Genomic DNA, 23,976 nt, shown 5'->3' on the forward strand with positions numbered 1-23,976 from the left:
ATTAGCTGGAGTGTATTTATCTGTTTAAAAGTAGAAATACCTTTACAAGAAATATTTCTTATTTCCTTACATTATGAATTGGATCGGATCCAAAATAGAGATTTTATGAAAACTCTTATCAGAAAACATAAAGGTACAATAAAAATGCATTTGAACAGATAATCTGAACTGTTCTCTTTAATAGAACAATAGTAACTGTTTACCTAAATGAGCAGTATAATCAAATAATAATAATAATAATAATAATAATAATAATAATAATTAATAATAATAATAATAATTTAATTTCTATACCGCCCTTCTCCCAAAGGACTCAGGGCGGTGTACAGGGCAAATACAGTAAAAATACAATGTACAAAAGTTAAAAAAGAATTAAATAATACAGCCCAATTCCAATAAAATTAATACAGTTAATATTAAAAAAAACCAAACCCATCAGACCAGGCCAGCTTGTTCAAATAAGAATGTTTTTAGGTCACATCGGAAGGAGCGAAGGTCGGGAAACATCCGAAGCTCCACCGGTGAACGGTTCCAAAGGTCTGGCGCGCCCACAGAGAACTCCCTCCCCCTGGGGGCCGCCAGTCGACACTCTTTGACCGACGGCACCCTAAGGAGGCCCTCTCTGTGGGAGCGCACTGGACGATGGTATCAAAAGCCGCTGAGAGGTCTAATAGGACTAGGACAGAGGAGCAGCCCCTGTCCCGAGCCCGCCAGAGATCATTCACCAGAGCGACCAATGCCGTCTCCGTGCTGTGTCCGGGCCTGAAACCCGATTGGTACGGATCCAGATAATCAGCTTCCTCCAGGAACAACGGGAGCTGATGCGCCACCATGCTCTCAACAATCTTCGCAAGAAAGCGAAGGTTGGAGACAGGAAAACATTTGCATTGGAAGAATAAAGGAAGGTCATCTAGTTACAAAGAACTTGAAGATAGAACCATTATATATAAAATTCTATTAAACATTATTTTACATGCTTGTGCACATTCCTATGCATACCTGTAAGGCAGGGGTGTCAAACTTGCAATGTCACATGACATGTTGCGAAGTATCACAACTTTTTTCCCATTGCCGGCAATGGGGTGGGCGCAATTTCAGCATGACGCATCCGGCCTGCGGGCCAACAGTTTGATACCCCTGCTTTAGGGAATTAACATAGGGATCTTTAAAGAGATAGACACAGAGATATAGAGACATATATATACACATACATATACACACTGCAGTATTTTGATAGCATATATAACATGGTAGGCTTTGTAATGGACTAGTTGTTATATGTGGCAATAGTATTTGACCATATAATGATCTTTTCTATGACAAAAAATGTTCATGCAGTAAATATACTGAATTTTCATATTAAAGATGATTTTTTTTTAAATTCCATTTATATCCCGCCCTTCTCCGAAGACTCAGGGCGGCTTACAAGCTTAGCAGTAGCCTTCATTCTATGTATATGCCTGCTTATTAGGGCTTTCACACACACCCCAAGTGGCATTATTACAAAGTCTGCTTACTTGCCCCCAACAATCTGGGTCCTCACTTTACCTACCTCGGAAGGATGGAAGGCTGAGTCAACCTTGAGCCTGGTGGGACTCGAACCTGCACTAATTGCAGGCAGCTGGTGTTACTTAAGGAGGCATTAGCCCACTGCTCCACCAAGGCTCTTGTAATATTAACAATATTAAAATATTTTAATAATCTGAAAACCAATAATATTTTTGTAATACAGTTTAGCTTTATGTCACCATCTTCTGGTCACTCTATTAAATTAGTTTGATTTAACAAAAGTCACGGTTGACCACATGGTTCAAAATTCTCATGCAGCTACTAGTTACTCTTTTCTTACTTGCTGTTTATTTTATTTAGAATTATTTTCTGACTCCCCTTCAGAGAACGGTAGGTGTTCAATATTATACAGTAGTTACACTGTTGATCAGTAATCCAGTTCTTAAACTAAGTTTTTACAGTAAAGAAGAATTTACTGTCATTTATTCTGGAAAATCCAGTATTAAAATCTTTCATGAAGTATTGGGATAAGGATAAAAATCATTCGCCTTCGTGGTACCATGAATGTTATTTTTAAGAGAGTACACCCTGTGCTATTTAGTCTAATTTAGAACATAGAATAACAGAGTTGGAAAGGACCTTGGAGGTCTTCTACTGCAACCTCCTGTTTGAGCAGGAGACCTTAGACCCGTGGTGGCAAACCTATGGCACGTGTGCGACAAGTGGCATACAGAGCCCGCTCTGTGGGCACGCATGCCATCGCCCCAGTCCTAGGCCTTCAGCGGGTTTTATAAAACATTTTCGCTTTATGCCTCCCCACTGTATGCAAAAAAAAAAGGTTCAACCAATCAATCAATTTCAACTTCTCGCGGGGAAAACAAAGATCTCACAAAGTTGGAATTGACTGATTGAACTTTTTAGTCCCACCCAGTCTGCTGCAGCCACGCCCACCCAATGGGCCACACCCACCCAATGGGCCACACCCACCCGGCACCTGACGATACATAAGTGGTGTTTTGGGTTGCAATTTGGGCACTCGGTCTCTAAAAGGTTTGCCATCACTGCCCTAGACCAGGGGTCGGCAACCTGAAAAAGGAAAAGAGCCACTGGGAACCGGTTCCATCACACATAAAAAAAGTGGGAGCCATGTGCGTGCGTCCATGCATGTGCATGCGCAAAAAACACGCACGGTTGCCATTTTTTTTAATGTGTGATGGAACCGGTTCCCGGTTGCGCGACGGCCCCGTCTGCAAAGCTGCCGCTTTCGGCAGCCTGCAAACGTGCCGCGGCAGCTTTCTCAAAGAGTGGCACCGCTGCCAATTCTGAGAGGTGCACGTGCACCTCTCCGAACGACCGTAGGTGCGCGCGCACCTCCCCAAACTTTTGTAGAGGTGCGCGCGTACCTCCCCAAACCTTTGTAGAGGTGCGCACGTACCTCCGCGCAAACGGGCAGCGGCGCCGTTTCTTGGGAGAGCTGCCGCAGCCCGTCTGCAAAGCTGCCGAAAGTGGCAGCTTTGCAGACGGGCCGCGGCAGCTTTCCCAAGAAGTGGCGCCGCTACCCATTCTGAGAGGTGCGCACGGACCTCTCCGAATGACCGTAGGTGCGCGCGCACCTCCCCAAACTTCCCCAAATGTCGGCAGGTCACCGGACAGCGGCGGCTTGGGAGAGGTGCGCGCGCACTCTCCAAACCGCCACCATCCCGTTTGCACAGCTGCCGTGTTCGTCAATGTTTGACGAACGTGGCAGGTCTCTGGATGGGATGGCGGCGGTTTGGCAAGTGCACGCGTACTCTCCAAACTGCCGCCATCCCGTTTGCACAGCTGCCATGTTCGTCAATGTTTGACGAATGCGGCAGGTCTCCGGACGGGACGGCAGCGGCTTGGAGAGGTGCGCGCGCACCTCTCGGAACGGGCGGTGCCACTCTCCATTTGGAGAGGTGCGCGCACACCACTGCCCGTTCGAAGAGGTGCGTGTGCACCGGGCAGCTGGCAGCCGCAGGAGACGGCTCAAAGAGCCGCATGCGGCTCCGGAGCCGCGGGTTGCCGGCCCATGCCCTAGACCATTTCAGACAGATGGCTGTCCAATCTCTTCTTAAAAGCCACCAGTAATGGAGCACCCATAATTTCTGAAGGCAGGTCGTTCCGCTGGTTTTGTAGGATCATTTCTTAGTTTTGAAGAATTTTGAGTTTTGTCTAGGAATATAAAAATAATCTTACCTGCAATATGTCACATGACGTGAACGAGTTTGACACCCATGCTCTAGCTCTTACATTGTCCTTATAAGAAACAGCACCCTGTTTTTCCACTACCCAACTATTTTCCCATCCTAAAACTGATTTTTGACATTGCAATAAGTATGCAGTCCTGCACATATGACAATATGAAATGTTATCTTTCATAAAATATCTGATCTATTTTAAACATACATAAGAAGTAGAACCATCTCACAAGGCGAAAAAGCCTTATACAATGGTCATCCATAAACCTCTCTGCTCTTATTTTCTATAAAAGAAATATAACATTTGCTCATATTTAATAGATATTTATAGATTCTCCTAGTCTGCTTAAAGATATTTAATCAGTTTAAGAAAGGTGATTTTGAGAAATGTAGTTTTATTTCTGCTAAGATTTTATTAATGGTTCTATATAAATAAGATAAAAGGGACCATTAATATAACTTGTTCCTCACACAGAAAACCTTGTGAGCCTACTGGAATATCTTGATTCCTTCATTACTATGTAATCAATATGTGTATGATTAAAAATATATCAGTTATTATGTAGTAATAATATTCTTTTTTTCTTTCTGTCAGACAATTCTTCATCTCTTCATGAAGATGAGGAGCTAGGTATGGAGGCCACCAGCTGGCAGCTGAACAACACATCCATTAATGGCCATGTTGAAAGTGCAACCACAGCCCGTTTCCCCAGCTGGGTGACTTTTGATGACAATGAAGTTAGTTCTATTTCTCCAATAACTATATCTCCTGTGAGACAAGACTCCTCATCATTATCAGAAGGAGCAACAACTGCAACCACACAGGTCATAGACGTGAACACTAGTACCCCTTTATCCTTTAAAAAAAGGGAGCGTCCCAGGAGCACCTTGGGTGATTTTTCTAAAGTTCAGAAGCTAGATCTTTCTTCCATCACCTTGGTGCCATCAGTTGGTGGAACACCCCCCTGGAGTGCTACTAATCCATTCCTTGATGTATCACTAAAGGATGTTCAACCTTCTCCTATCAATCCATTCAGTTCTTTCTTTGAGGAAAGGAATAGGCATTCCCAAGGCAACTCTGTCACTGGAAACACTAGTAAAAGCCAGAGAGATTCTCTTCTTATCCTTCATCAGGAACCTGATTCCATCAGCTTCAATGAGCCAAGTGCACACCTGAGACATAGAGATGCTATTGAGCAACTCAAGCAACTCCATATTGGTGATCCAGATCAGCAGGATGTTCTCAGTTTGCCAGATGATGACCCCACAATCTCCACTGAGCTCTATAATACTTTGTCCACTTTGGGACCACCTCATCAAAAAGATGGCTGGCCAATGATGCTGAGGATACCAGAAAAGAAGAATATAATGTCTTCTAGGCACTGGGGTCCAATATATGTCAAACTGAAAGATAGAAAATATTTACAGCTCTTCTATGAGAAGGGACTGGAAAAGCCTTTTAAGGAATTCAAGCTTGAAATAAATCATGAGGTTTCAGAACCCAAGCTTCAAAATTATGATGAAAATGGGAGGATACACAGTGTGAGAATAGACCGTGTCACTTACAAGGAAAAAAAGAAATACCAACCAAAGCCAGCTGTTTCTCACATAGCAGAAAAGGAACAGGTTATTAAGCTAGGCACTACCAATTATGATGATTTCCTTAGCTTTATCAGGGCTGTTCAGGATTCGTTGATGGATTTGCCTGCTTCCTCAACAGATTTAAGTACAGTAGGACTTAATTACCAAGAGGAGGAAATCACTGTTGATGTAAAGGATGAATTCTATGGGATTTTGGCCAAAGGAGACAACAGGATCTTGCAGCATAATGTATTGACACGAGTGCATGTGCTCACTTTTCTTTCTGGACTGGCAGAGTGTAGGCTGGGCCTCAACGACATTCTTATTAAAGGGAATGAAATTGTTTTGCGGCAGGACATCATGCCCACCACCACTAGCAAGTGGATTCAACTGAATGATTGCCATTTCCATTCATGTGTGGATGAAGAGGCATTTGCCAGTGCCCGTGTCATTATGTTTAACCCTTTGGATGCTTGCCGATTTGAACTGATGCGCTTCAGGAGTGTGTTTTCTGAGAAGACCATGCCTTTTACTTTAAGGGTTACGGCTAGTGTCAATGGTGCTGAGGTGGAGCTTCAGAGCTGGCTAATGATGACACCAGGGTTCTCATCCAACAGAGATCCTCTAACTCAAGTCCCCTGTGAAAATGTGATGATTCGTTATCCTGTGCCACATAAGTGGGTGAAAAACTTCCGGAGAGACAGTGTCCTTGGGGAGAAGTCCTTGAAAGCGAAGGTGAACAAAACTGCTAACTTTGGATCCACCAGCGTGTCTGGTTCTGAGCCAGCAATGAGGGTAACGCTAGGAACTGCAAAATACGAGCATGCTTTCAATTCAATTGTGTGGAGGATAAATCGCCTGCCTGATAAAAATTCTGGTGGGTACTGCTGCATGAATTAGATTATCTTGTAAGAAAGGCACGTTAGCATAGTTCTTGGTATCCTGTCTGGAAGTTCAAATCAGCTCTTGTGTGAAATGAAGTTGTTCCATTTTCTGAAAGTATGACCATGTAGTATAACCTCAATAATTTTATCTGTGTAGTTCCCCAGCTTTCTTCTAAAAAGTATGCTTTGGAGTGGTGGATAAGGGTTATACTGTATGTAGCTCCTCACTGGAATTCTTAAAATGGCTACATTGTCAAGCATCTGATCATGTAGTAGATTCCTTGCCCAACTGCCAGATAGTTTTCAACTTCCACAAGGATAATACCAGGAAAAAAATAATGAGGGATCAGGTAATGTATAGATGCAAATTTTTTCAGATTGCTAACTATTTTTATTTTGTTGTAGAATCAAGGGAAAATCTAATACAAAGCTTCCCCCTTCCCCGCATTCTGTTTCAACCACTAAGCAGGACTCCTTTAGAATTTTATTTCTCATGGCAAATCTCACAAGACTTATTAGCGGTACAAAAAGGAGAAGCTCCAAGGCATTGAGCCTTCTGAAGATGTAGTTGATGATCTGCCAGCAAAACTAGTACTTTCTGAATTAAAACTTCAATGAAAGGAATCAGCTGGCCTTTCTCACATGTAAAGTAGTTCAGCATGTGTGAGATTCCAGAGTTGTTCCTTTTTTCTGAATCTTTAGGAAATCAATTATTTCCCACCTAAAATTCCACCTAGTATACTCTGTTCTCAGCTAGAACTGAGGAACAGAACTCCTGGAATTTTTAGTGCTAACAGAATTTTTCATTGGTTTAACTCTTCTCTAATCTTGGGAACAGCTACCGCATCTTTTTCAGCACTTTGGCTTCATTAGAGGAATTTCAGAGAGTGGTGATAACTGCCTGACTACATTACAGCACCATCTTGTCTGGACATGCCTGATATCCTGGCATGTTACAAGCAAGGCTTTGTTGAGAGCAGAGACGGTTCCTCTCTGTTCCGTCGGCTTTGTTGCTGTAATGTACAAAAAGATTAGCTTGTTTGTCCCAGGCAATTGAGTGTTTAGCATGTTTTTCAGTTGAAGGCACATGACCATCTTGTGTAAAATTGGACAGTGAACAGGAAATTTATTAAATAGATTATAAATTTATAAGCCTCCCAGAGTCACCTTGTAGGGGAGATGAGTGGCATAGAAATTTAATAAATAAATAAAAACATCGCTAGCCCATTGTTGACAGTGAATTACAGCTAACTCTAATTAACAGATTAAAAACCATTTACGGAATGATTTTTCTCATACTGGAAAGCATTCCTGTCTGCATCAGACAAGAAACACATATAAAGGGATAATCAAATGAATAGCAGCAGAGGTATCAGGTAATAGAGGAGTGGTATAAAAAGGGAAGACAAAATCATGTTCCAAAATTGACACATTCTGAGAAAGTTTGTCAAAACAGTACTAGCTGTGCTAAACAGTATTTCATGAAACTGAAAGTTTTTGAAATGCATCTAGTTAAGATCTCAGAGATTGAAAAGGGTTGATCAGGCATGTTTGAACATAGAATTTGAGTGCCTTTATTCTACATGGTTATCTGTCAAAATTGCAGAAATCTTTTGAAGTCCAATCATTTATCTTGTACTTTATATAATCAAAAGTCTTAAGAAAAATAAAAAAAAAATGAATACTAAATTAATTAATTACTTGCTTACATATTTATAATATTACTTATCTCTGTCCAGAGGCTGGGTAACTCCACCAACTTACAGACTGGATTCTCATAGGATTCTAAACAAATAAAACCAAAGATCCAATGAAAGTAGTCACAATATAATCCTTTGCATGAAATACTGTAGAACTGTTGCATGTAAATGATTGGACCATTTAATCAAAGGATGTTCATATAACCTTGGCATAATTAAATTTTACTTCTAAAGTGGGCCATGGTAAACTGATTTTGTGATGCATGGGGAAAAAATGTTGTCCATTCTGGATACAAGGCAAGTGCACAGCTGTCTTTTGTTGTGTTTGAGAAGCAGCTGTTATGATGTCATATCTCTGAACTTTTTTTAAAAAAAAGTTATGATGGGCCAATTTGAAGTTGTAAGATCAAAACAGCTAAGCTGAATTCCCCTGAAAAAGATTGCTTTTTGCAGTATTGTTCCAACAGCAGCTTGGTAACTTCTGATGTGTGCTTCTCCATAAACAACTTATTGATGCTGGCTGATAAATAATGGGCCTTGTTTATAGGCTGTGAGAAGTCTCCGTTCCAACTGCGTATGATTCACTGCTTCAGGACAAAAGGATGTTTTTAGTTAGCCAGCATCAGGCAGAATAAAGAATGTTGAGAAAATATTGATTCATGGAATGTTTTTCTGCCTAGCCTGAAAACAGGCCAGCATATATCGAATAAGAAAAAACTTAAAGTACAGCTTTGGAGTTGTACACTGTAGAAAACCAGCATTTAATCAAACATCCCTTTCTCAATGTGTACTGTATGAAAATTGTTGCAGTTTTAAAATAAATGCCCTGTAAAATATTGTATAGATTATACACACACCACCAGCAAATAGACTTTATTTTTGTGTCACACTGACTTTCAGTATCTTTGCTTTGGAGCTTTGTGCATTGCATGCACTTAGCCAGAATGGCTTGTAATTATGATTTATGATACAGTATGTTTTGAAGTTCAAGACAATTGTAACCTTTTCATAGATAAACAAACCATGGGTTTTGGTGCAGTTTTCAATCTCAGTTACAGAAAAAAGACAGAAAAAGACACTCTTAAATTAGGCAACTTCCCCCAAATAATGTCCCAAATGGAGTGAACAATTTTGATTCCATATTGCAAGTGTCCTCCAGAACACTGGATAGCTGCTCCTCAAACATTCTTCATTGCTCCTATAGATGATAGTGAGACTGGCAATGTCTACTATGATAAAAAAAAATCTTGATTCTGCTTCTAAAGCAGAAATTAGCAATCTTTTTTTTGCTGAGTGCTTCATGGCAATCTGACACTGCATACCACTCATCGGTTGGCTGAAGCAAGTTGTGAGCAGGTCAAAAGCCAAAAACAACTAGGATTTGTCATTTTTTTCCATTCTGTCAGCTTCCTTGTGCTTTATTCTCTCTTCCCTTTTGATACTCTCATATGTCTCTTTCTATCCAGAAAACTGCTGATGAACAAACTGATGGTTCATCCAAAAGTCTGAATTGATTGCTGACATAGAACTTTCAATATTACAAAAGGGCCACACTACAGCCCTTCCATATTTTAAGCAAACATCTACATGATCTATACCAGGGGTGTCAAACTGCTGACCCATGGGCCGGATGCGTCAGGGTGAAACCGTGACCACCCCATTGCCGGCAATGGAAAAAAAGTCACGATATGTTGCAACATGTCACGTGACCTTGCAAGTTTTACACCCCTGATCTATACTAAGAAATACCAAACTGTCAAAGAATAAAAATAAAGCTTCCACCTACATATAATAATAATGTTGGACTGGACTTTGGAGGTCATCTAGTCCAACTGCCTGCTCAGGCAGGAAACCCTATACCATTACAGACAAATGGCTGTCCAGTCTCTTCTTAAAAACTTCCAGTGTTGGAACATTCACCACCTCTGGAGGCAGGTTGTTCCACTGGTTAATTGTTCTAACTGTCAGGAAGTTTCTCCTTAGTTCTAGGTTGCTTCTCCTTGATTATATACATTAGCTTAATATATACATTAGCTTAATATATACATTAGCTATCATAACTAGGTTCAGCTTGGTGGTATTCATCATTACATTGTTGTCTTACAATGAAAGGCAAAATAATGTATTTATAAACCATGCTTTATATCCATGAGAATACTAAAAAAATGATCTTGATATATAGCATCTACCATTTTTGTCTCTCTAGTGTGCAACAGCAATCGGGGCAAAGCTGAAAAGTCTTTACATAGTAATAACATGGGGTTATTCCTATATCACAGACAGAGAGATTGGTGCTCAGATTATGATTGCACAAGATCATTTGGAATATACTGTACATGCCTTGGCAAGATTTGAATGAGAGACTTCCAAATACAGAGCTCACATATTTAAGCAGAAAGTTACATTAGTTTTAGTATATCTGAGGTTCCTGCCATCAATGATTCATATGACATTGCAAGAGGGCAAACTTAGATACAGGTATTTGGGACAAATGGTTGCTCAACCATGTTCCATATTATTTATTCATTGTTATTTAATCCAGTGTATCACAACTTTGCTTTAGAACGGATATTTTTGCAGCTTAATTATATGTTTATAAAATTACATGAGTAAACTGTTCCAAATGGGAGCAAATTATGTATGCAGCTGGAGCTTCACAGCAAGAAGAGCAGCTGATGAATATATTTAGTAAAAAAAAGTGGGGAGGGGGAAACAGGTAGGAAAAAAGTCAAGTAAATGTATTTTCATCTTTTTAGGCTTTTGTTAAAATATATCTTCAATATCTTATGAACAAGTATATCTAATAAGTCATAACTTTTGTTTTCATCTTACACAAGTGTATATCAAAGATTTGCTTTGCAGCCCTAGAAAAAATTAAATGATGTATTTGTTCCTGATTTTTTCACATGAAGACAGTACATGGTTCAAAATGATTATCAGTGATCATCAGCCAAGAGCAATGAATTGTGCCTACAGTATTTCTCTATATAATCATGCCTCAATCCCTATATTTTAAAAGAAACTGGGCTTTCCTTATTGCCTTTGGATTGGGCATTTTAGATTAGAATTTAGAATAGAGTAGAGTAAAGTAAGGGACGCGGTGGCTCAGTGGGTTAGGACGCTGAGCTTGTCGATCAGAAGGTCGGCAGTTTGGCGGGTCGAATCCCGAGTGCCGCGTAACAGAGTGAGCACCTGTTACTCATCCCAGCTTCTGCCAACCTAGCAGTTCGAAAGCACGTAAAAAAAATTGCAAGTAGAAAAATAGGGACCACTACGGTGGGAAGGTAACAGCGTTCTGTGCGCCTTTGGCGTCTAGTCATGCCGGCCACATGACCACGGAGACGTCCTCGGACAAGCGCTGGCTCTTCGGCTTTGAAACGGAGATGAGCACCGGCCCCTAGAGTCGGAAACGACTAGCACGCATGTGCGGGGGAACCTTTACCTTTACCTTTACCTTTAGAGTAAAGTAGAATAGAATAGAGCTGGAGGGGACCTTGGAGATCTTCTAGTCCAGCCCCCTCAAGACAACCTATACCATTTCAGAGAAATGAAAATTTAAAAGACCATGTTTGTATGCATTGGATTACTCTTTTCTAAATTAACCTGTAGAACTGTTAATAGCATGCATCATCCTTAACTACTATTGTATATGATGATGTGATAATTCTGCATGAAAGAAGAGACGACCAAGCTTTAGCCAGCATTAGCTAACAGTTTTTTCAAGCATTTTTTCTAGATTCATTGTGATGTATTTGCAAGGAATGCCAGAAGGACTCCTTGAGAGTTGTGTAGCAATATTCTAAAACGTGTGGGCAGTGTGGCTTTCCAGCTCCCTTCAGTTAACTAATTTTGCCTGTGATGATGAATTGTGTGGATTATTGGAGCCGCCATTGTTTAGACAGGTTCTAGAATTAGAGTATGTGGTACCAGCAATATTCTAGCGAAGCTTTATTTAATGCCTGTGTGTCTTTATCAAGTTTGATTAAAAAAAATAAATGCTGACATCACAATTCTAACATAATCATTTGAATAATTCAGTGACTTTATTTTGGTGTTTGTCATCCTTTTTCTTCTAAGATTCCACGCTGGTGTTCTCAGTTGCCATATTCTTTTATTATTATTTTTTAGCTGCAGGTCATCCTCATTGCTTCTTTTGCCACCTGGAACTTGGTTCAGATCGGGAAGTGCCTTCTCATTTTGTCCGCTATGTGGATGTAGATTTTGATATGCCAGCCAGTTCAGCATCCAAGGCTGCTGTTCGGTCCATCTCTGTGGAGGGCAAGACTGATGTGAGGAAGTGGGTGAATTATGCAGCACATTACAGTTATAAGGTATGGATGAATAACTGATAACCACCCATTCAGCCACACACCCACATCCACACTTTGGGTTGTTGTTTTTTCCCCCAAAGTTGGAGTGGCTTACAGGAGCTTCTGGATGTGTCTCTTTTTGCATTCAGATAACTTTTGATAGCATGCCTTCTACAGAATCACTAATGTATGAATAGTCAGATCTTCTGTGCTATCTGATGCACGTTGCCTGCAGTAATTCAATGGATTAAAGCAATCTCCAGCTTTTTGGCAGAATATATGTTGCATGGAAAAGCCCCAGGCTCAGAACCTGACATCTCAAATTAAATGATCGCATATAATAAAAATCAGAAGGATTTTTTTTTCCTGAGCCACAGAAGAATCAATTTTAATTACAATGGTACAACGGTCTGTGCATTACTTAGCTTTTCAAGGTGGTCTTTTAAATGATCATAGAATGAAAAGGAAATTTAGGAGGCCTGTTGTTCATCCCATCTGTCAGAAAAGAATTATTCACTCCTATGAGTTATAACACCCTATGCAGAGCCACATTTGGAGACATGTAGGCCTATAGCATTATTTGGGAAAGGCCCCGTTTTCCTGTCCAACTAAACATGACTCCTGCTGAACCCAACTTGCTTGTTTGGATTTGTTTTGGACTTGCCACAGTGTTTTTCATGTTCATGCTTGTTCTGATCATCCTTCTGCTTTATCTAATGTTCTCATTTTTTCCCCTTCATAAACGTTCTTTAATATTTTTTTCAATTCTTCTTCAAAATTTTCTAGAGTTATTTTTTTCTCAAAACACCTTGTCCTTCTTTCTAATTTATTTTCCTTTAGTTAAACTTCAGTTTTAAAGCTTGAAACTTTCTCCGAACTTACTGATTTCCTTTCCCCCTCCCTCAAACAATTAAGTCGCTCCTCTTTTTTTCTCCTCCTTGAATATTTTGCTAGCTCTTTTGTTGGTTTACAGGTAACTTAGAGTTCTATTAGTTTAAAGCCCCTCCTTCTTTCCCCCAAGTCACTTCTTTTGTTTCTACCAGTTGTTTCTTTAAAGCATCTGGGCAGAGGGCAGTTGCTCACAGTTGGAAAATATTACATCTCCTTGGCCCATACGAATGCCAATCTTTTCTTGAGCTTCACCCTTCTCCTAATTGCCTCTGTGGGAACTCCCCTGTGGGTGAACACAGGAATCTTACTGGCCTTCTCGCAGCCTTTCTATATTTTGCTCAGCTGTTTTCTAGCTCTTCCTTTCTCTTTCATAACAAAGGGTTTTAAAGTCAATTTTGTCTGGAATTCCTAGGCATTCAGTTTGTTAGTCGGCTGATTATAGCTTCTCAACACCAGTCTTGCCTAAATGCACTCATGTTTCCAACTGAAATCTCTCTCCTTCAGCTCGCCATTTTATCATCTTTCTTCTAGGAATGACTTTTAGGTCTTGAATTACTTAATTGCTGCCGGCTTTGTCACTTCGGGACTTTTTCTCTCTTTTTTCTCTACAAATTTGCCACTGTGAAGTTCCAATGAACACCAGTCTCATCTCTGAGCAACGGCTCTCCTCCTCCAGCTATTTCTCAATTGTCCCTATTTAATACTATTCAGTTCTACTTCCCTATTTCCAGAAAAGTGCTCTACCTCAGGTCATGCATTCCTGTGGGAGACACTAACCCGTGGCTTAATGGCCTTGACGGGAGGCAAGTAGATTTGCCATCTCATAGCCATAGCCTCAAATGTTTTTTTTAAAGATCTCTTGGTTTGGGGATATTACATCTTTCCCATTTGTAGAATGGTAGAATGGCTCACATTTATAGATTTGAAGAATGTTTACTTTCATCTCTCTTAGACAACCTTGCTATTGTCCCTTCTTTACTTTTTAAGTGTTTCACTATTTGACCTCTCTATGACCCTATGTTATATATGCTATATCATACCATACAATTTGATTTCTTTGTTTAGGTTACTGGCTCCTAGTTGCACATTCCCATGTCATGTTTCTTCATCACATAGCTCAAGTTCTGCACTTTGTTCCCCGGATAAGTTATAAGAAGTCTTCAAATCAAGGACCAACAATAGATACCACCAAAGAAGCTACTGTCCTACTGCCATGACTCCATTTATTTCAGGTGTTTGTACACAAATGTTTCTCTGTAACATGAGTTGTTTTTTTCCCCCCAACTACTGGATGGATTGTATTAAGTTACAACTTCAGTTGTTTACTTCACCAAATTGGCTTTGTATCTCTTTGTTTATCTGAACATTAAAGAGCTCATTCCCTTCATGGTGGTAAAGAGCAGAACTCTTTTTTGAGACATTCCCCTTATGCATCCTTTGCCAATGTGTGTCCTCACCACATATAGTGGGGTAGTCCATCTCTAGGGCCTCTGTATCCTAGGTGCTTGGTTTCTTGTGACAGCAAAGAAACCCTCAAGGTTCTTGCAGTTTGGAAGGCACTGGAAGTGTTCCCGTGGCCACCCTGTCCATATAACATTGACCATCCTGCAATAATCTAATGCATAAACAAAAATGTAGCACAAAGTCTCTCCCTTTTTAAAATTGTCCATTAAAGTTCAGATGTGTTTTTTTTGCCAAAAAGAAAATACTTTTTATTAATTCATTTTCAGATTGATATACATACAGTACAAAATAGAAATGAGTAATGCACCACATACAAAAACAAGAAAGAAAAACGCTACAGAATAAATTGCCTAAAAAGAACAACAAAACATCCTGTAATTACAGTTACTGTACATCCCAAGTACATCAGCTGTTGCTAGTCTTCAAAAGGAAAAACTAAATTTTCAGTGTTAATCAAGCCTGACCAATCGGTTTTCCCAAAGGGAGAGGTTTCTGATTAAACAAAAACGACAGAAAACAAAAACAACAACAAAAATCAAACAAGAACAGAAGTATTCTTTCAGTGCTGGAAAGGAGATAATATTAAGAAGATACTCCAGCTGGCTCTTCCCTAAATCCACAAGTTATAAGAGGGAGGGAAGGTAAAACACAAATGTAGCCTATTTCCTGACCTGGTCTACCTAGAAGTGTTCCTTCTGTGTTATGCCACCTGCCCAGTAGAATAACCTTCCTCTTGGAGTTCAAAAAGCTGTTACCCTCCATTATATTCACCATTATATTGTAGTTTCCACAGAGATATAATATTTGGAAGAATTCCCTTTTGCCTTTGGCCAATTTGTTATCCTTTAAATGAGTCTTGAAGATTTGGCTGTTTCCCCAGCCTCTAGATGAGCATGAGTCAGCTTGAAAAGGCTATATCCAGTATTGTGCTATGTCTGTTCCCCCTGGCTATGTTCATCTTTTATTTCTTTGTTGAGTTCATATCTTGGATTTTGTTTCCAATCTGCACCCTGCTGTGAGTTGGCTGTTCTTATAAATTTAAAGTATAAATAGGTAAAATAAATACATGTTGGCCTTTCTTTTATATTTGAAACTGCTAACTTTAGCTCTTTTTTCAATAAAAAGAGTCATCTTAGGGGGGTTTTCTCCCCTTTCCTCGGGCAGTGCTACTCTTTCTAGTCTGCTAATGAAGCTTTTTATGAGCCATCCGGCACATTTCCACTCAACATTCCTACCACTTTGGGCCTATAACCTTAGCCTTGTTCTTTCTGTATTTTGACATTTAACATTGAAATCCTTTCAGCTATGTCTCCTGCCTCAGTTTACCTAGTCTGATGGAAGACACTCTGTGTGGTAGGCAAAGTGTCGGCTCATAGGCTGAAAGCCTGTGTGCTTTATATCCTTCTTTCTTTATTTTTATAGGAACAAAGTAGGATGACCAAATATTTCATTTCTTCCAAAATCAGCCAAAATTGTGGAAACCTTTTGGGAAAAGTGTATTTTTGAGGTTTGATGGCTAATAACACCACTTTTTTTTTAGAGTGGTATCATAAAATTATATATCAATGGAAAGATAATTTAATCAAGAATGTGATGCAACATAGTTTGTTCAATTATCTGTACTGCATTCTATGAAAAGTTATAGCCAAATAACCAGAAAAAGGAAGCACAACTTGCTTAAGTTGATATCAGGTAGCTGTCAGAATCCATTTATATCACATTCATAAATGTATGTTTAAAATATTGTGCCTCCCCTTGGATTCTGCCATCTTCCGAGGGGGAAGGAGAAGAGGTGTATTCAGCCTGCCTGTAGGCTATCTTCAAAGATCAAGGAAAACCTTTTGAACTGGGGACAACAAGGGGGAGGGTTAGGGAAGAAGGGATCTGGGCTGTATCTCCATTTGAAACTGAAAGGAAGAAAGCAATAGCAATAAAAAGCATGAGAAGATTACCCTTTCCCACGGAAGGGCCTGACACCTAAGTTTAATTAATGTGAGTCTGACCAAATGGGGTTGAAGGGACGGAGTTGAAACGGGAATCCTTTATATAGTATCAAAATGTAACACAATGCCAGATCCTGTCTTGTATTCCCACAATTGACTACACCTTAGTAAAATCTCCTTTTTGGACAAGCCTGGTTCCAAGAGTTCTTTATTTCCTAAGATGTGAATTGGGGTGGGTCCTGACAGTAGCTTTGCTTCATTTGATTGTAGCCAATGAGCATGAGTGTTTAGAGAGCCAATCAGGTGTCATCTTGTTTTGGCAATGAGCCAATCAGATCACAGTAGGATTCAGTTATTGATGTCATGTATTGAAGCTGAGAGGAGGACATTTGTCAGTGTGTTATATGATAGCTATCAGGTTGGTTGGGTTTTTTCCCCTTTCATTTAGTTGAGCTTGTAAAACGTAATAAAATTAAAGTAATGGTGCAAAGAGTTGACCGGTTGCCCAGAAGGCGATGTAAAATAGTATTATTAAGTGAACAAGGCTACAGTTATAAAGAAATTAGAAGAAAAGGTGGTGGAAACTTAACCAAAGGTGGCATTTCTACTGTACACTTTTCCCAAAAGGTTTCCACAATTTTGGCTACTACTGTACTGTTTGGAATCATATATTGCCTATTTTTCCCCACACCAAAACACCACTGGAAATATGGCACACTCTTTGAACATATATGGCACTTTCACTTTTTATCTGAATTAGACAGTACCATTTCACAAGAATCAATGTTTATTCCTGACCTTCTGAGGTCCAACTCAAAAGCTTGGTTCTCTTTCCACACCAGCTCCCAAAATTTATCTTAAAGAATAGTAGTAGCTATCAGACTTTGCCACAAGTTATCCAAATAGCAGGACTTCCTTATAAGTATGCTGTATTCACTATAATGTTTGCGTTCATCAATCTAATGGAGAGAAAGAAAAAGCACATTGTATATACCTGGGTTTTTTTTTGTTCCCCCACTTCCTCAGTTATTATTTGGGGAATCCTCCCCTCTCAAATTTATATATCCACTAAGTTTGGTGTTTGGTGTTCTTTTCCATCACTACTTCCCATGTTGGGAGGAATCTGCTTTTGCTGGAGTCAGTTCTGCATACCTGTCATCTGTGAATCAGAGGAGTACACTGCCCATTCTTGCTTTGGGACAAGTCGTTCTTGAGTGAAGCATACAAAACAAAAACTAGGTGGCCTTTTGCTGTTTTCCACACAACTTCCAGTTTGTTTTTCTTTCAGGTGGGAATAGAGAGGAAAAAAAGCTTGAATCCAGATAATTTGGGAGAAGACAGTGACAATGCCAAGGAATGTGCTGTGCAATGAAAGGAAGAAGTAGCTCTTTGAAAACAATAAAAGCAACAAGAATTGAAGAAAAGGAACCCTGTGCCTCCCTTCTGTAGTCCGAAGAACCAAGAAGTATTTGGAGTGTCATTTCCCTCTCTGAACATACTTTAAAAAAATGGGGGGGGGCGGGATATGTTTGCTGAGTAGTTTGGGTAGAATTACACTAAGTATATAGGCTTGCACTGCATTCAAGCCCGTTTTCATCTGTTCCAGTGTACTTTTTAAAGCAAAACTGTTAGGAATTGTTGTGCAGAGGTCTCCTTGTGCTAGCAAAGAGTTGCACAGACAAGGAAGGGTACTGAGAGCAGTAAGAGTCACACAGTAACCACAAGAGTACACTGAGTTGTGAAAGCAAAAAGTATTTTACTTTTGAGGTGGTGTAAAAAACAAAAAATGCACGGTCAAAAAGAAACACTCCAGGTCATACACAATAGTAACAGTCCAAGGAGTATTCCAAATACAAAGTCTTCTTACCAGTCCAGAGGTCAATACACAGTTCAGGTTTATCACAGTAGTAAACCAACAGTACAGCAAAACAGTAATAGTAGAGAGAGCAGTAAATTCAGAGAGAGAAAGAAGCTACGTTCCTAGCTCCCTCTTATGGCCATGAGAACACTTACACACCCATTGGCCAATTAACATCTTAAAGTCACAACATCATAGTTTATATATTTTCAACCCAACTATGTAGGCTATCACCATATGCCTAACAAAAACAACTGTGTTTTGTCAGCTCCAGTTGTCAAAATTCTATTCATGTTAAGTATTTTCCAACTGTACACTTGACATTTCCTGACAACTGGTAATTAAGTCTTCAGTGGATTTTTTTCCAGGTGATCAGTATAGAAGAGACACCAGACTTTCTGTGTTTCTATCCTGCCTGTGGCTCTCAGCGACAAATTCTAAACAGCCTTTCCTCTCAGCTAGGTAGAGAGAACCACTGGGAACTCCAAATGAAAGACACATGATCTGAGTTTTCCTATATGCCATCTTTGAGGAAGAATGTTTAAATAATGTATACTTCCCTTGGTGAGTCTTTTAAGCAATTTACTTAAATGCCAGAGTTATTCTTTAGACATGATTTAGTTATAGTTGCCAGTTAAAAGGTAGACTAGGTGACTTTTGGATCATTCTTTCCTGAGAAGATATTGAGGGAAAATAGATTTTATCTCAGTTAGATGTTTAGCTAGGCTGGTTACTATGTGTTCCCCAAATCACTACCATACTGCATACATTAATATGCCAAACTTTTAAGTTTTGATGGGGTTGGTAAAAAAATTGCTTAACTTTTGTAAATGTTGATAATGCTACTTTCAAACTTTGTCTTAACACTACATTTTATTTCGGAGATACTTCAAAGAAATAATTTTCTGTGTTACTAAGCAATTAACATTATTACTTTATACAAGGTAGACATAATGGAAGTACAGGGAAGGTTGTTATGAATTCTTGTGTCCACATGATCGTTTTCATGGAGATGAAAACTTGACTTCTTGAAAAATCTCACCTCACAGTTGTTGTTTTTAAGAATCAAGTTTCTAGTTTACAGGTTTCTAGGAAAAGTCCTAAATATGTCTGGACATATCTTTGAAGAGCTTTCTCTGAGTGCACATTGGGGCTTCAGTATTCTGCATATCCTTTTTAATTCCCCCATGGCCAAAAAGTAAAAGTTACCAATAGCTATAGGAGTTGTAGTCCAATATTTTGGGAGGACCACCAAGTTGGGGAGCTGTACATATCGATAATGACACTTTCTGTTAAGCAGAATTTGGAGTATTTTTGCATGGGTATTAATATGTTTGTATGAGTACAGAGAATTCTGTTGGGCATCTTTACCTCTGAAAATGCCAGGCACAATTGCTGGCAAGACATTAGGAAATATGTTGTTTAGTTTAGTTACTCTATCCTGAAGCACAACATTGCTCAATAGATAGTGCCATGAAAGTCTACCCACAGAATCCTGTCTAAAATATTCTGGTATTATAATAAACCCTAGCTTTAAATAAATTACCGTACTAGGGCTAGACTAAAGGTAAATCTCACATATTTTGTCTTATAGACCATATTATTCTGGAAAATGGGGCTTGATGCCTGTTCCCCTGGAATTTTGTAGTTATGATGAAATTACTGTCCAATCACTTGCATAAGGAGGGGAAGGTGTAATTTGTACTTACCTGTAGGCCAACAACAATTTCAGTAGAAGAGAATATGTGGTGCTCAGGGGTGAACTCGCTGCTCTCTGAGCTTGGTTGTTTTCTTACAGTTGTTTCATTACCCAACTAGATAATAACATCAGTGCAAATAAAGTAAGTGTGGGCTTTGCTATTTGTATACTGTTTATATACAGTAGCTTGCCCTGCCAGTTTTGGTGGTTTTCCATTGGTAGTTCTTAGAGTAGGGCATTGTTTTCCATTTGATTGTTTGCCTGGTGTTATTCCCTGCTTATTTGGCTGCTGGAGAGGATATATTCTGGTCTTTTTGTTTTCTTCTTAGGTTATTGTCTCTTTTGAATGGCATGTACATGTGATTTATCTCTGTATGTCTATTGATGGTGGATTTGTCTGATTGCCAAATGTGCAGGAAATATATCCAAATATAAATATTTTGGATTTAATTTTGTCCAAGATGCTCACAGTTTCCCAGTTGAAACTATGGTTGAGCCAGTCCATGTGTTGTCTTGTGAGATTAAGGAGTTTTCATCATGTCTTCTGACTGTTAATTGGTGTTCATGGATGTGCTTTGTTAGTCTTCTGTTTGTCTTCCGTAATAACTGTTAGTCTTTACACCATAGACAGGCAATCCTCAACTTACAACAGTTCATTTAGTGACCAAAGTTATAACATCACTGAAAAAAAGTGACTTATGATCATTTTTCATACATATGACTATTGCAGCATCCCCATGGTCATGTAATCAAAATTCAGACACTTGGCAACTGACTCACATTTATGACCTTTGCAGTATCCTGGGGTCATGTGATCCCCTTTTGCGACCTTCTGACAAGCAGTCAATGGGGAAGCCAAATTTACTTAACAACTGTGTTGCTAACTTAACAACTGCAGTGATTCACTTAAGAAACGTGGCAAGAAAAGTTGCAAAATGGGACAAAGCCCACTTAACAAATGTCTCATTTAGAAACAGAAATTTTGGGCTCAATTGTGGTTGTAAGTCGAGGACTACCTGTATTATAGATGACTCCACAACATGCATCTATAGCGTACAGTGAATCTTCTATAACAGGGTAAGGAATGGAACAGCCGGTATGTATTCAATGGAAAGAATGCAAATCCCTAATCAACTTTCTTCCACTGCTTTGATTCAAGATCTAATTTTTCTGTAACGTATTTAACTTTTGTTCTTGTTTTATATACCAGGCTATTTGGTCCTCGCTTTTGAGTTGTTTTCATCTGCCCTTTCTTTGCTATATCTTACTTTCTACTGACTGTGTGAGAAGTAATTCTCACAATACCAGTACTGTCCCTTCCTTTGTAATGATATATATTTTCTCATTTGGGTAAACTGTAGGACAAAAAGCCCATTGTTGTCCTTTACTCACTTCATATCATCTAGCACATCAAGAAGCACATCTGCCTATGTCTCCTAGCTGCATTGAGCTGAATATTGTTTACTGTACTTGGTTTGCACATTTAGTGGCAAATCACAATATTTATAAAGTATTTAAATATTATGCAAGCTTGTCTGAACCAGCCCTTCATTTAAAATCTGCCTCAAAAATTGATGAATGCCTTTTTCAATGAATACTGAAGCTATGAGGTTAAGTAGAACTCTTTAAGAATAGTTATTTCACACACTCTGATATATGGGTGTGGTAGAATATTCAGGAAGCCTAATTAGATTTTACGTAATCTCAGAGAAAATGATTTGGGGAAGGGAAATGGACATGGGGAAGATTATTTCTATGTAATGTAGTACATGGCCCATTGGGGAGTTTAAAATGTAAATATGAGCATATTTTTAAGGGCACCTAGAAGCTATTCTTCCCTTGGTGATCAAGTTTAAAGCAGTCAGTCCCTTTCAGGATATATCCATATGAAGAATGCACTAACAACAGTTAAGGTATAAGGGAATGTGTGATAATCAGCAAATAATAGAAACATCCTGTACTTAACAAGACTTAACCAGAGAGAGGGGATTGTAGAATTGAGGAGAAGCTAAGATTCCTGGCTGATATTTGGCCCCCACAAATGAATCATCACTGTTGATTAATAACACCTGCCTTATACAGATTCTACTTTTAATTGACTTATTGGTATGCAGTCCATTGTTCCGGTTTATTGCAGATTGTAACTTACCACCCAATTTAGGTCCTCTATATGGACAACATCTTTCTATGTTATTGGCAGATTTGTAATGGGAATCCCATTAATTTATTGTGAAAATGTTATCTAACATAAATCAACCCCAAAGCCCTTAAAGACGTGAGAATAAATAAAAGGGCTTGTATTGCAATTATGTTGTTCAGTGCCTCCATACAGATAAGTCATAACCTCTTGCACTAATGTATTGTTGTTGTTTTTTACATATTTTGTAATAGGTTTCTACCTTTAATGTACTTTGAAAAAGTCTATACACTGGCTAATTCTTTGTAAAAAATATTGTGGCACTTCTCCACCCCATCAGAGAAATGTCATTTTTGAGTTTCGGAAGGACTGTTGAATAAATGCAAATGAAATTCCACATTCACAGCAGTCATGTCTTCATTTTTACATTGTTGTGTGTAGTATGAAAGGAGACTCACACGAATCTTGAGCAGCTGTGTTCTTTATTGGTTAACATTCACTCATATATGTATGTCTTAAACAATAGCTTTAGCAGTTAAACATTAACAGTTTACATGCCATCCCAAAATTGGTTGTTTTTCCTTATTTATTTCTTATCCCTTTCAATTAACACAAGGATTAATATATGTTCCAGTTTCCTGCATTCCATAAACTTATCTTTCTAATTTAAGATCTTGTTTTTCACATGTTATCTCAAGCGCACTCTGTACACTTCCTCTGTAGTCCTTGTCTGAGGTTTGCCATCCAAGACAGGAACATACAGAACGTGTACTTCAAGATGGACTCAGAAAACAAGTCTACAGTTGTTCATATTTTATGCAGTTCAAAAGGAAAAGATAATGCCATAACATAATGACTTCTTAAAACATGAATGGTTCAGTTTCAAGATGCACGTAAAAAGGTTACTACATGGGTGTAAATTTTGCAACATACATAAGTGTCTTATGTTTGCCTTGTTCTGGATGTTCTTTTAATTTTCCAGTCTAGTCTTTGGCCCTTGGATTTCCTGATGTCCTAAGTATGTCCAGGCCTACTTTGCAAAACATTACCATAAGGAATCCCAATGGAAATTATCCAATAATCTGTATAAAACAGAATGAAGTATACGTAAAGGCATTGATTTCATTTTCTTAATGATGTCATAATTTTTGCTATGCACTTTTATAATCTGATATAAAGCTGATGGGTCATTTAATCACAAAGTAACTTGATCTGATCATTTTTCAGTATATGGAGTACTAATATCTTGTTATTAGGGGGAAATAAGGTAATTAATATCAATCATCATTGATGCTATTCACTTGCCTTGCATAGGTCCTGAAGGAAGAACACTATTGGCCCAAAACTCTTGCCCTCTTTACCATGGCAAAGTTGCTATTTGCACATATTCATTAGGCAAACTGTTATTTTTAGGTTACAGTTCTCACCACTTAAGTATTATGGACCTATTAGCAAAATATTAAGACTGCCTATACCTCTGATCCAGAAAAAGTATCTTAGGGAAGAAAGAACTTGGGAACTTCAAAAAGTCTTCAACTTTGGAATCTTCCTCACTTTTCTCCTACGTTCTTCTGCTCAGAATGCTGACTAGTAATGCCAGGAAAGAGTGGTGCAATCCAACAATGCCAAATATAAGCTCTACATATACTACATTTTTTACTGGTCTACCTGTCCTTTTGCCCATGCCAAAGCAAAGCAAATTTCCTGTAAGAAACTTGAGGGCTGGATAAAAAACTTCCCTGGGCAGTATTTGCCTGTCCATCGCAAGAGATTCCCTATGC

General features: G+C 39.0%; 1 protein-coding gene across 2 annotated transcripts in view; it reads left to right on the forward strand.

Annotated features, from left to right (window-relative positions):
- LOC310647824 (stonin-2-like) overlaps positions 1-22,587 on the forward strand; it is a 43,522-nt gene extending 20,935 nt beyond the window's left edge. The window contains exons 2-4 of one of the 2 annotated variants that reach the window (XM_083375363.1): positions 4,324-6,186; positions 12,022-12,224; positions 17,790-22,587. In XM_083375363.1, the coding sequence (XP_083231489.1) occupies positions 4,362-6,186; positions 12,022-12,224; positions 17,790-17,873 (2,112 nt within the window). In that variant the 5' untranslated portion in view covers positions 4,324-4,361 and the 3' untranslated portion in view covers positions 17,874-22,587. Of the gene's footprint in view, positions 1-4,323; positions 6,187-12,021; positions 12,225-14,159; positions 14,293-17,789 lie in introns of those variants that run through there. The other variant, XM_083375364.1, reaches the window with a different exon arrangement.
- The last annotated feature ends 1,389 nt before the right edge of the window (positions 22,588-23,976 follow it).

The sequence above is a fragment of the Vipera ursinii genome, assembly GCF_947247035.1.
Source record: "Vipera ursinii genome assembly, chromosome: 1".
Classification (NCBI taxonomy): Eukaryota; Metazoa; Chordata; class Lepidosauria; order Squamata; family Viperidae; genus Vipera; species Vipera ursinii.